General features: G+C 37.9%; 1 protein-coding gene across 1 annotated transcript; it reads right to left on the bottom strand.

Annotated features, from left to right (window-relative positions):
- Positions 1 to 6,847: 6,847 nt before the first annotated feature.
- On the bottom strand, positions 6,848 to 13,848 carry LOC131531028 (CD276 antigen homolog). The gene is made up of 4 exons (XM_058761581.1): positions 13,781 to 13,848; positions 9,510 to 9,550; positions 9,082 to 9,414; positions 6,848 to 7,161 (listed from the first exon to the last, which is right to left on the bottom strand). Exons 1-4 carry the CDS (start codon positions 13,846 to 13,848, stop codon positions 6,983 to 6,985), a joined length of 621 nt encoding a protein of 206 aa, XP_058617564.1. The 3' UTR covers positions 6,848 to 6,982.
- Between the last annotated feature and the right edge of the window lie 765 nt (positions 13,849 to 14,613).

Genomic DNA, 14,613 nt, shown 5'->3' with positions numbered 1-14,613 from the left:
GGGACACTTACTAGCTATGTTTTCATCCATCTATTTTTAAATGCATTTTAGAATATACTTTGACTTTGCATGATGGGATGGGATAATTTGACTAACTAGCAGATCAATCTCATTGCACAGCATCTGAAATGTTGTTTTGGTTGTTCTGAAAGTCTGTCATCAAAGAATTTCTGTATAATTGTCTTACATGACTGCATTCCCAAATAGCAGGCATCCACCTCCGAAAGCAATGACTGCATTTATTGTGTTTCGTCTGCTCACTCTGAGGCACAAGTAATTTATCATACGTGACCTGATCCAGCAAAATGAGTCACAGTGACCCAAATTTCAAAATTTACATTTTGGTATCAATGGAAAGACCATAAGCTTTAAAATGATATCCTAGTCAAAGTCATACCTTGAATGGTTTTAAAGATATACCCATTTGAATTATGGTCGTCTGCCCTCTTTTTCCAATTGAAAACCTGAGAAAATCGCTTTTAAAGTTTTTTGCCCGTTTTTGTTGTTAAAATTATTATATTCAGTCGCTTCTCCTACTTTTCTTAGTGATATTTAGTGCCAGTGTATTAGGAAGTGACAGTTTTGTTCCCTTTGAGTCATCGGATGGAAATGGTGCTTCATTCGCAAATGTTTTATGTGATATTCCAGTTTTGTGCATAAGTTAAATTTGCATCTTTGGATGGAAACATAGCTACTTACAGTAGAGTTTTTACAGTTTTTAATTGCTGGTTCAGTCACTATGTGTAAGCTCCAATTTAGTATATGTGGTGCTTCTAATGAAGTGCTAAAAAGCAGTTGCAACACTTTACGTTTTACTACCATGTTATATGTAATATCTAATTAATTTAAATTACACTGGAAAGTTTTCATAGACATGATGCAAAATCAGGGCACAGGGAACTTGATGAATGATTAGACACACTTAGCCACAAATAGCCTACTGCTTCAAAGCAGTTTAAGTGATGTTTGGATTTAGTGTTCATTATGCGTATTGCCATTTTTCCAACCTGGAACAGTCTTACGTGTGTAAGAAGTGTACGTACTTCCTCTCAGGTTCACACACTTTCAAGAGGTCTTCTGAAAGAGGCCACTGCCATCAGGCAACACCATTGCTATGAAGGGGTGCATGTGGTCTGCAACAATCTTTTGTAGGTGAGGTGCCAAAGGTAGGTGTCAAAGTAACATCCACTGAATGTCAGAACCCAAGGTTTCCCAGCAGAACATTGGCCAGAGCATAACACTCTCTCCACCAGCCTGCCTTCTTCACATAGTGCATCCTGCTGCCATCTCTTCCCCAGATAAATGACGCACACAGGCATCCGCCTGATCTGAAAGAAAACATGATTCATCAGACCAGGCGACCTTCTTCCATTGCTCCACGGTCCAGTTCTGACACTCATGTCTGCTTCGTAGGCACTGTGGACATTGACTGTGAACATTGGTCAGTATGGGCACTCTGTCTGGTCTGCAGCTATGCAGCCCCATACGCAGCAAACTGTTCTGGCAGCTTTCTATCATGACCAGTATTACGTTTTTCAGACAGGCTTTGACCTTTTTGGAGATGCTCTGACCCAGTCATCTAGCCATCACGATTTTTCAGTCACTTTTCACTTGCTCATTTTCAAGAACTCAAGAACTGACTGTTCACTTGCTGTCTAATATATCCCAACCCCACAGGTGCAATTGTAACAATGTAATCAATGTTATTAATTTCACCTGTCAGTGGTTTCAGTGTTGTGGCTGATCAGTTTAACTTTCCCACCCTCTTGCAACAACATGACAACATGTCGCTCACAAGACATCACAACAATAGCGTCCCAATGTGCCTATACTGCGCCCTTAAAGTATATGCCCTTTTGGTGAAGAAATAGTGCACACATTTGAGTGAAGTATAAGTGTAGGCAAGATTTTGGACATACTATCACGTCACACAACTGCGTCTTAACGGACCGCTCTGTTGCATGATACACACACCCTGTCACTGTAAACTGGCCTGACAATCATCTTGTCACAGTTAACATCCTCTACATTTCATTTCATTTAACTTCCTACCGTATTGGAGAGAAAAGAAGTAGCACCTTGAACTCTGCCCATATTTTAGCATAATGATGCATTAAAAAGTTAAAGGACAAACAAATGTTTATAAAAGTTCACATAGTTGTTGCAGGTGAAATATAACACTGACAACATTAAATATTAAATAAATATATATATATATATATATATATATATATATATACTGTATATATATATATATATTTACCTGGTTAAATGTTTATTTTAGCAACTCAAACCCCTTTATCTAAACCTCTCTACTTTACCTGTAGTGTGTGCACATCCGCCATGTTTGTAGTTTTTATTTGTGTTTGTAGTTCTGAACAGAATCCTTGACCAAAACGCAATGGATTGTGGCCAATATTAGCCATTAGAGTGTGCACGGATCCACACTTCAAAACTCTGCCTGAAATAGAATAATATCTGGGACTTTTCTCTTACTCTTTTCACCATACTCTGCTTTGGGACACACTATTCTATACAGGGCCGGACTGGGAGTAAAAAAACGGCCCTGGATTTTCTCCCAAATAGGCCCACCGCAACTACAAACAGCCTCTACTATCTCACAATATTACAGCAACCAATGTAGTGCATTTATGGCAAATAACATCACAAAACTCATGGTGACCCTGCTGAAAAAAAACAATAGAAACCATCACAGAAATTCTAATGGTTTCCACTACAAATGCCAAATACTTGAAATCTACATAAAAAGAGCAGAAAGCAATAATGTATATGACATAATAATAAACATAAAATCTAGAAACCTGAAACTACATTCTTCAATTTGAGTATTCATGTGTGTGTGTGTGTGTGTGTGTGTGTGTGTGTGTGTGTGCGTTAATTGGAGCAATCACCTTATAGGCTACTTCATTTACTCTATTTTCTAACTCATCTCTCAAGTGTAACCAGGGGCGTGTTTAGTGTTTTGGGGGCCCTCAGCAAGAGCTCCCCGAGGGGCCCCCCTCGGTGGATTTTGCGATCGATTCTGGGGTAGGGTATCGTTTACATTTTATCGATACTGATACGATACTTATCAATACACTTTTCCATACTACTCTCTATAATTTGGTGCAAAAATAAATGATGTAAAAAGATGTTGAAAATTTCAAGTTATTATATTACTGCAGTTTACAAATGCCTCCAAGCAAACAGAAAAAGGCACATAAAGCACATTTTTAAAATAAAAAGGCCCTTCAAAGAGAGAGAGAGAGAGAGAGAGATTTCCTCAGCATACCATAGCACAACATATTTGAACATCATGTGCATAGGAGCACAACAGAATGTAATAGAGAATTCTGGCGTCTCTAGCTATTTTTATTAAAGAAAATTTAATTATTGACTCTCTCAGGGAGCAGGCGTGATTTCTCCTAACAGAGAGTGTTATGTTATGTTTTAGAGCAACTTTTTTACCTCTGTTTTTATCTGCATGATAAAAAAGGCTTCTTTTTAACATGTAGACTTGTTTATAGTGATCCTCCAATCAGGATTTGTACAGACATTCATTCAGGTCCTGAGTTTCATTTTTGAAAATGGGGTGAATTCCCCGCTTAGGTGACTCTTGCAGGAAAGAGGATTTTTATTTTTATTTTTTTGAGTGGTGGAGTGTGGAATTTTTTTACTTTTTTTTCTCTCAAATATATGTAATTAAATGTTTGATCATACTGTGTATTTTTATTTTTACAATGGGGCAATTGTTGAGAGTGCACACTGGATAAATACTGGCTAAACTTAAAAAAGAAATGCAAAGTATAAACTTTAGTGATGATGTAAACTGACAATTCCCGTGACAGCCGTGCAGTGTGCAGCTCTTATAGTGCAGACGCGATGTGGTGATATGAAGCCATTTGCGCATTTTGAGAGGGAAAGACAGAGAGCTCAAGAACTCATGCTGTTTGTAAAATTACGCCTCACAGAAAGTTTTCAAATATTTTATAAGTTATTTAATAAAGAAATATAAATTGTACCTCACCTTCAGCATTATAATTATTTTACCCGTGCTGGACAGAGACCGAGAAGGTGCATGTCGTGCCTGACGGCAGGCAGACAGCGTGAGATCGGTTTATGCGAACAGCTTCTAATTCGCCATTAACACAGAAGTACGGAGATAAAACAACGCACGTATCGATAACAGTTTGTCCTCAAGCTCATCGGTAGTCCGGTATTGACCTAATTACGCACCGGTCCAAAAAAAATGCCGGTTCTCGATTCCCATCGGAAGAAATCGCGTTCCGCGGGGGCCCCCTGGACCGCGGGGCCCCACGCAATTGCATGGGTTGCGTGGTGCCTAAACACGCTACTGAGTGTAACCCGTTGTAGAATCGCTGCTGTCTCTTTATGAATAAATAGAATATTCAAGCCAGACAATGCAGAGTGATAAATAGCAGTCGGCTATATGCTGTGTATAGTGAGAGAGGCGGGCAAAAATAACCCGACGTAACCGTTCCCCCTTTTTTTTTTTTTCTTTTAGCTTCTCCCAACCTCCTTTATCTTTACGTTTTTTGCTTGCCACCACGAGCCCAAACTCTCCTTCGCATCAGTTTCGGTTTATTATAAGCAAAAATAGATTGCATTAGCGCCCCCTTTTGTCGGCCGTCAACGTCACCTAATCTGACACTTTTTCTTTGATGATGAACCGGCCAGCCCGACGGCTGTCTCCAGAACGTCCGCCCCTGATTCTATACTATTTAGGAAGGATAGTATGAACACTGGGACAGTGATCAACTCCCGATGGACAACGTGAAGTTACACCCTACATTTGTTCTTGTTTAAGAAGCCATTTTACTATACGTCACAACAAGGAAGAAAAGAATACCACAAGTATAGGCTATTACACGCTAAATTTAAAGTTTCACATTACTGGTGTCAGCGACTGACTGACAGACTCACCCACTCATAAAGATGGTCCCTTGCTGCCACCTACTGGCGTAACAATGTAACCTGCACTGAAATCTTGGAAAAATCCCCACCATTAACACAGACTGACAGCTTGTCTAGTAACAAGTTATATTTTGAATATCTAATAAACTAGTTATATGTTATATATATATATATATATATATATATATATATAGTATTATTATACTATATAATATATTTTATATATCTTAGTTAATAAACAAAATTTGAAAGGCAAATACATGGAAACTCCATCTGTTTTTCTTTCTCTCTCTCAGTTCTCGATCTTTTCCTTTCGGTTTTGCTGCTGCTTATGAATGAGGTTGTAACAGGAAAATCTGCATTCTTGTGCTGCCTGCACAGTAGCAATAACCTGAAGTCAAGTTATGACAGTGTATTGAGCGACAGCAAGAATATATAAAACATCGTTCAGAGAAATGATCCACTTGAGGATCAGGATCCAAAATACAGTGTTTTTTCCAGATGAGAAAGGAAGCTTCACTGAGATACTCATGTAAGTTTGAGCACATTTACTCATTATTTAATTCAATGCTGCCCTTTTCAATAGATTGAGCTTCGGCAACATCCAGCTCTTCTTTAATAATATAGGCTAACGTAGAGATAACTGACTCTTTTCTATATTTCTCTATTCACATTATTAACCAAATGATATAAATGTTCAGTTTTTAGATCACTTAAGTTGTCATCAGAAATAAAACTAAGAACTTTCTTGTAGAGCAGCACTTTAATTATTTTAATTATAATTACATCACAATAAAATAATTTACTAACCAAAATGATATTGTTCTTAGCTCAGTTATGGTGATAAATTGAATTTTATACAGCATTTCTCTGTTGCATCAAACTGTATAACCGTATAACCGTACAAACTGTATAATTTAAATGTATTATTAATAGAAGAAATCTGAGAAAATTAAGACTGTCTTTTCACAACTACAGTTTTTGTAATGTAATGTAAATCTGAACATCAACATAAAGAGAAGTAGAATAAACCAGACAAGAGTCTCACATGTTTAGAAAGCAAATTCTTTAGTTCCTGTTCTTTTAGTTGTCAAAACATATAATGCACATATTCTTAGAAATGACATCCTATCTAGACAAGTCGCTTTATCCTTCACTGTGATTTTGAAAAATTCCATCAATACATACATACATGTATACGTAAATAAATAAATGTGTAAATGAATAAAATTCTTTACAAATGTCTGAAAACAAAACAAAGTTTTCATCTGAAATCATATCTGACAAAGTAACAATATCTATTAGTATTAATATTACAAATGTGTCAGACAAAAGAGGAGACTGGGACCTATTATAGAATCTTGTTCATGCTTAAGAAACTAAAAGGAAGATATGCTGGGTTCGAGAGCAGCGTAATAATACCTTGAGTAAATGCAGCTTTTATAATTCTTGCTATGAAACTTGCAAAACAAAAAGATTAAATTGTTTAACAATCAATCTTTAAAATTCACAATAAAACTTTCCTCTCCTGGTATATGACTCAGTAAAATTGGCCAAATAAAGAGGCTTCCTTTTTAGTAGAGCATATCGTAGTACAGCAAATAAACTAAATAATTTGAATCTTCTGACAACAGTCTACAGAGTCGTGTAACAGTCTCAATCATGAGCATGAACAGATTGAAACAGAATTCATTAAATTGGCTGATGCGTTATCAGGAATTAATAAATCAGAGTTTTTTAAAATTATGTACAGTTCCAATATTAACAAATAAGAAATACAATTTATTTATTCTGGCAAAAGACTTACAGAATATTGACAGGATTGACAGCAAAATTGTTCCCGTTTCAGTGTTTCAAGCAGTGCACATTGATTTCTGTCAGCAACATTGTAACAAGACTATATGAGGTGAGAGAATACGAGTAACAAGCTGCTCATGCGTCTGATGTGAACACTTAATTGTTAACATGGGTGCTGGAAAATACAGGCTGCTCAGATGCTGTTGACACTTGCTGTGTGCAGCTGCCCTTCTGTTTGCCACAGTGCCTTCTATATGGGAGCTTGAGGTCTTTTTCTCATGCGAAGTATAACACAGATTACAGACACAGAAATTATTAAAAATAAAATAATGCAAACACAGAATACTGATATATGCCATTGGTGTGCATTTGTTTCTGGTTCTTGGTTTGCTTGATCAGTAGAGTTGCTTCCTTTTTCTACTATTGATTCTGTAACAAAAGTTCAGGAAAAAAACAACAACATTACTGCACTGTGATAAAGACAACAGATGTGTCTATAATTCATACGGTATACAGCAGCATTCAGAATGGAACCCAGGCTGTTTTTATTTTAAATGTGCTGCATGTAAATTTTTGACTGACTACTAAAGCATAAAAATATGTTTGCAGATATTTAGGAAACATGCTAAGTTCACATACTTGTTTATCTGAAAAACAAAGCTACAGCCAGTTATTCTACTTTGAAAATGTGCGCTTTGTCATTTATTAATTGAGAAAAATGAACCAGTGTTGCATATCTGTGAGTGGCAGAAGTATGTGAATCTTTGCTTTCTGCTTTTTTTTTTTCTTGTAACTGCTGATCAGTCTTGCACAGCATCTTGTAGGAATTTCAGCCCATTCCTCAGTACAGAACTGCTTCAACTCTGTGATGTTGATGGATTTCCTATGAACTGCTTGCTTCAGGTCCTTTCAGTTGCATTAAGGTCCAAACTTTGACTCAGCCATTCCAAAAGATTAACTTTGTTCTTCTTTAACCATTCTTTAGTAGAACAACATGTGTGCTTGGTGTCATTGTCTTGCTACAATATCCACCTTCTCTTGAGATTCAGTTCACGGACAGATGTCCTGACATTTTCCTTCAGAATTTGCTGATATAATTCAGAATTCATTGTTCCATCATCAATGATGACAAGTCGTCCTGCCGAGATGCAGCAAACCAGGCCCAAGCCATGATACTACCACCACCAGGTTTCACAGATGGGATCAGGTTCTTATGCTGGAGTGTGTTCTTTTCTCCAAATATAACGCTTCTCATTTAAACCAAAACAGTTCTATTTTAGTCTCATCTGTCCACAAAATATTTCTCCAGTAACTCTCTGGCTTGTCCACGTGATCTTTACCAAACTGCAGACGGGCAGCAGTGTTTTAGTGTTTTTTGAGAGCAGTGGTTTTCTCCTTGTGCCATGCACACAATGGTTGTTCAGTGTTCTCCTGATGGTGGACTCATGAAAATTAACATTAGCCAATAACCTTTAGTTGCTTAGAAGTTACACTGGAGTCCTTTGCTACCTCATGGACTTTAGGAGTGATCTTTGTTTGTCGACCACTTCTGGGGAGGGAAACAGTGGTCTTGACTTTCCTCCATTTGTACACAATCTGTCTGACTGTGGATTTGTGGAGTTCAAACTCATTAGAGATGGTTTTGTAACCTTTTCCAGCAACAGCAACTCTTTTTCTAAGGTCCTCAGAGATCTCCTTTGTCCATGCCATGATTCACTTCTACAAACATGATCAGACTTTGATAGACCCTGTTCTCTAAATAAAACAGGGTACACACTGACACCTGATAGTCATTCCACTGAATGAAAACACCTCTGAACAGATGGACTCTAATTTCACCTTCAAATGAACTGCTAATCCTAGATATTCACAAACATTTGCCACTCACTAATATGTAATATCAGATCATTTTCCTGAATAAATAAATGACAAAGTGTATATTTTCACCTCATTTGTTTGATTGGGTTCTCTTCTTTCAGGACTTATTTATTTTTATGCAGAGATATAGAAAATTGTAAAGGGTTCACAAACTTTCAAGCAGCACTGTACAGTATATCACTATTTGCACTTAGTGGAAAGAGTCACGCCACCGCCATAGTATTTCAACACCCCATGGTTGCCAGTTGGTGGAAAACAAATCATATGGCAGCCATAGAAGCGAGTAAATGAACAGGGTCAGAGACGGCAGATTCTACCCGATCTACAATGCCTCTGCATCCATCTAAAAGCTATTTGACCACACAGCTCTTTGACATCAACATACAGTTTAAGGCTTGTTTCCTTTATAATTGTCAATATTACATACTACACCTTTAAAACTTCAAACATAAATAAACTATTTTTACACACCGTTAATGAGCAGCCATACAGTCTCCTGTTTTGAATCAGATGAGTGTATGATGAAGCAGCTGAACTCTCCTGCATCAGTGTGTTGAAGATTTATGAGCTTGATGGAAAAGTTTCCTCTCAGATACTCATCAGGGAAAGTTTTAGCTCTGTTCTTGTACCGTGGGTTCTGTTCTGCTACTGAATCATTACCCCTAATTAAATCATAAATAGTCTCACTGCCATTGTGTCTCCAAAACACACTAATGTCTTGAACTTTAAGATCATGTTCAGTTGAAGAACACGGCAGGACAACAGAACCTCCAATAACAGCCTCTACTGTGACCTGCAGACACACTGAAATCACACAAACTTTAATTGTAAAAACACAGTCTGACATTTATACATGTGGCATAAATTTAACTTTAAAATGTAGTTTGTTTTGTGCTTACCTTTATTTATCAGCGCAGCAAACACACAGATGGAGCACCAACTGCAGAAACAGACCAAAAACACGTTCCTTTAACTTTCTTGATCTCAACCAGTAGATCATGACATTGTTTGAGATAAGCAGAACTGATCACCAGGGATCATGACAGTTAGAAATGCTCTCTGACTTGCTATGACGTCAATACTCTCACAACATTAAAAGCCTGATGGGAAGTGACTGCAGATAATAATGCACATCGGTTTAGTTCCAACCCTGCTCCAACACACATCCCATGTAGTTTTCAAATAAGCCAGAAGGACTTGATTAGCTGGATCAGGGGCCTGTACCATGAAAAATAATATACATTCTCTCTTTAAATATAACTATAAACTAACTTCACAAGTTTCACTTGTGACTGCACTGATAAAGCAAGATAATGTCTTTTATTTGTCCTCTTTCATGGACAAGTACTTTCTTCAGTGTAAATGCATTTAAAGGGCTGGTTGATTGCGATTTCACTTTTTTAACGTTAGTTAGTGTGTAATGTTGCTGTTTGAGCATAAACAATATCTGCAAAGTTGTGGCGCTGAAAGTTCAATGCAAACGTAGATATCGTCTTTTAAAATTCTGTTTAATGTCTACAAATATGGCTTGTAGGAACTACGAGTTACTTCCCAGGTCCGTTATGTCACGGACCCAGATAAACCCCGCCCTTGGGAACATGCAGCAAAGGGGGCGAGGCCATGTTGTGCTGCTTCAGAGAAGAGGAAGAGAAAACTAGGGGTGCACGTAAAAATCTATTCATATATGAATCGCAATTCTGTCTTCTAACGATTCTAATGGATTCACAAGTTTCAAAATCATATGTTCTGAAGCAGCAGTTCTTAATACTGTTCCTCGCATCCCCCTGCTCTGCACACGCTCTGCATCTCTCTCTCATTCAGATCGTGAGACACTTATTTTCACATAGCTATGAGAAGCGTTATACATGGATGCGCGTGCGGTTGCTGTGCTGTAAAGATTTAAATCAGGATAAAACCGAAGCAGTAGCACTTACAAATAACAGTGTATCAAACAGGAATCATGGTGGATGGCCCAACCATATAAACCATATAAACATTCACCGCACTACCTAGATATTCAGCTGGCTGACGAATCCTAAATTTAGGTCAAATAAATGCTATTTAAAAACATGAGATATGCATCAAATGGTTATTTATATACATAAATATTCATGACTGTAACCACAGAAAAAAACAGTGTTGATTTTGTGGGGAAAATGAATAAAACTTTACAGTACTACAGCTATTACTCTATTCTGCCATGTTTAAACTTTTTGGCTCAACTCACAAACTTGGCTATCAAAATTATCTTGGAGTTTCCCAGTAGTAAATACGACCTGAGATGCTGTTCAAGTCCAATTTCTGACAAGGAAACTTGTAATTAAGATAATTCATATAGCACATGAAGGCAGCATTGTTGCCTCACATAACACACCTAATTAAGATGCCCCACCCACCATTAATATTTCTCTTTACCACAAACATGGTTTCTACATATTTATAAAGCTAATTTTAGTTTTTTAAGACTAAGACGAAACTGTGATTGTGTCGTGTGACACTCTGTGTCATATTCAGTGTGGACAAACTGTTTGTCACTGAAGTTACATTCCATTTTTAAAGTAATGAAACCCTGCATAGACTTCACTAAATCTTAACACATTTATCAAATGGTTATCCCCTTAATAACATGTATTTTAATATTTCGATATTATTTTTATTTTGATGAGAAATTAACTGGATTTCATTTGCCAATTGTCACTAAATTGTCAAAATGCATCAAATTTAAATTTAAAACTTTACAATTTATGTTATTAATAGCCTCCTCAATGTTGTATTATAATGCTAAACTCTGAACATGATTCAGCAGTAAATGTTCTTGTTTTTAAGGGAGCATTTTCACCCATCCTCCCCTACTGGTAAAATCTTTAATATCTTGAATACACTTTAAGACTCAGTCAGTCAAACTGACTAAACTGTTCACTAAACTGAACTAAACTGCACATGCCCCGGAACAAAGGCAATACCACATGCTAATGCTAATGGCTAAATCAAAATAATAGTTACAGCTATTTCTTTGAGTATTAACCTGTAACTCGTTAATAAACCAAACCATGAGTAATGCATTAATGACACTGGAAATGTTTGCTAATGCTAGTTGTTGGTAATGCTAGTTTAAGTGAGGGCTACAACAAACCAGGTCAAATGCAAATGCGAGTCCGCAAATTTGATCACTTTTTGCAAGTATCGCAGCAGATCTGAAGAGAAATATGTGGGAAGTATTTGTTGAAACAGAATATTACTAAAAAACATAAACATACCCGATGATCATGGTGCCCCGATATAATTAATGTATATTTTGCATAATATTTCTGAAATGCTAACGTTACTTGTAAGAAAACTGAAAGTAAATGTGTTTGAGTTGAAGCGGTGCAGACCAATCGGATTATAGCATCAAACTACCGCGAGAGCTATTCAAAAGCATACGAAGTGGTCCGCTCTCTATATAGCTCTCGCGATACTTTGGTACGCTGATCGGTCTGCAGTGTCTCTTTGGGCTGAGTATGTTTCCGTGTTCTTCTTCTTCTTCTTCCTTGATGTTTAACGGCGGTTGGCATCCAACTTCAATGGTGCATTACCGCCACTGTAGCCTACTGGAGTGAACCGGAGCTAGACAGAGATAAAGGGAACATGGCCACGAGAACTAGGGATGCTGAGGGTGATGCAGCACCCCCTGCCGCAGGGCCAGGACTGAGATTTTCCTTTTGCCCCTTGATCATCCCCAAGATACTTAATTTTTGTGATTATTTATTAAACTGTCCAGAAATAAATAGCCTTGTGCGGTTGTATTTTTATTTGCGCTCCTCGCGGCGCGCGTACATCTCCGCCTCACACTGACTGAATATCGCGTGAATGTTCACGCAATATAACCATAATTTTACATTCCGACTTGTAAAAACCATTCACGTCCTCGTTCCTTTTATGAGCTGTTTTCCGAAGCTTTCTCGCTTCTCAAGACGGCCACCGTCAATAAGCACTGCAAAAATAAAGCCGGCAACAGAAAAAAAATGGTTCTATCGGGAGCTCCAGAGAAGAAAAAGCAGCTTTGGGAGAAAAAAATACACATGGTTAGAACCAGTTACAGATGACCCTAAAAAAGGCGAGGAGTGCTGTGTATGTCACTGAAGTTTCACCATCACACATGGTGAGGGGGATGTAAGGAGGCATGAAGATGGTGAAACTCACAAGAGAAATGCACACCAAAGAAATATTAATGCTAGCTTGACAAGTTTTTTCTCTCCAACAAAAGATAGCAACTTAAATAAAATCACAGCAGCTGAAGTGACAAGTGTCTACCATAATGTAAAGCATGGTACGTTTATCGTATAGGTCAGGTGACTGTGCTACTAAACTAGCCCCGGTAATTTTCCCCGATTCAGAAATAGCTAAGAAGCTTGCTTGTGGAAGAACAAAGAGTGCATCCATTGTTACAGGTGTGCTTGCACCAGCATCTTTAGAAATTAGCTTGAAACAGTTAAATACGCCAATTATTGCAGATAGGCCACATTCTCTGCCACATTTCTCAATTGCGTCTGATGCATCAAACAACGGAACAAACAAATTATTCCCATTAGCATTACAATATTACACACCTGACCTAGGAGTGCAGAACAAACTGTTGGACTTTTATGATGACTGTAAGGAAGACTCTGAAGCGATTTTTAACCAGATCGTTTCAAGGCTTGAGGAGAGCAACCTGGGCTTAGAACGGATCTCTGCATAATCGGCGGACAACGCCAGCGTTAATTTTGGTGTGCATAACTCAGAGTACAAAAAACTGATGGACAAAAATGCGTCAATTATCAAGGCCAATTGCATGGCCCATATTCTGCACAACTGTGGGAGGCATGCAAGTGATGAGCTGAGAATTGACATTGAGAACGTAATCACAAAAGTATGCAACCACTTTTCGTCTTCAGCTAAATGTGCTGGCACCCATGTCAATTTTACCTTCACCCCCAACTGAAATCCTTTTGTAACATTCTAGTACTTCATACACTATGTCTTTCCTTGATTGTGACTTAAATGATTGAAAACTCTTTAGGACTGCACTAGAGTCTGAGCAAATTACAACTTTAGCTGGTCTTCTTTCTTCTATCCACTGTAGAGCCAACCAGATACCCATCAACTCCACTGTAAATACAGATACTTGGTCAGACAGTCTCTTCTGTACCTTGACTCCCATCTTTGGTACTCCAAATGCTGCACCCATTTGCCCAGACTGAGGATCCTTAGACCCATCTGTGTAAATATCCAGATACCCATTAAACTCCTCATTCAGATGATTATAAAACACTTCACATAAATCCACCTCCTCTCTACTCTTTAAGTGACTATATAATATCTGCAGGTCCACTATAGGTTCTACAAACAACCAAGGTGGTCTGACTGGCAACGGAACTGTTGGACTAAATTCCATACTCTCCAACCCCAAGTCTTTTCCAATAGCACCACATACCCATCCAAAACTCTGACTTTTAACCCTTTCATGCTCCCAGCATACCTGCATTACTACTCTAGTGGGGTGGGACCTACCATGTCCTTATAGGTTTGCCCAGTAGTTAGCTGCCAACTGTTCCCTCCTTAAATGTAAAGGCATCTCGCCCATCTCTACTTGCAATGCCACTGCAGGTGACGTCCGAAAAGCCCCACTACATATTCTAAGTGCTTGGGTTTGTATTGCTTCCAATTTAGTCAGTGTAGTTCTTGCTGCATCTCTATATGCTATACAACCATAATCTATAACAGACTTAATCAGTGCAACATATATCTCCCTCAATGATTGCCTGCTCGCCCCCCAATCCACTCCAGTCAAACATCTAATCACATTTAATACTTTTTTACACTTTACTATAACTTTCTCTATATGACCCGCCCATGTTAACCTAGTATCAAAAACTATTCCCAAAAACCTAAAGTACTCTTTCTCCAGAACATGTCCATATTATTTAAGTAAGGGCAAAAATTCTCCAGAAACGGTTTTACATGTGCATTTACAACCCTAGG

The sequence above is a fragment of the Onychostoma macrolepis genome, chromosome 22 (genome assembly GCF_012432095.1).
Source record: "Onychostoma macrolepis isolate SWU-2019 chromosome 22, ASM1243209v1, whole genome shotgun sequence".
In the NCBI taxonomy this organism is placed as follows: domain Eukaryota; kingdom Metazoa; phylum Chordata; class Actinopteri; order Cypriniformes; family Cyprinidae; genus Onychostoma; species Onychostoma macrolepis.
Note: the sequence above shows the minus strand (reverse complement) of the source record. Positions and strands in the feature narration are given on the sequence as shown.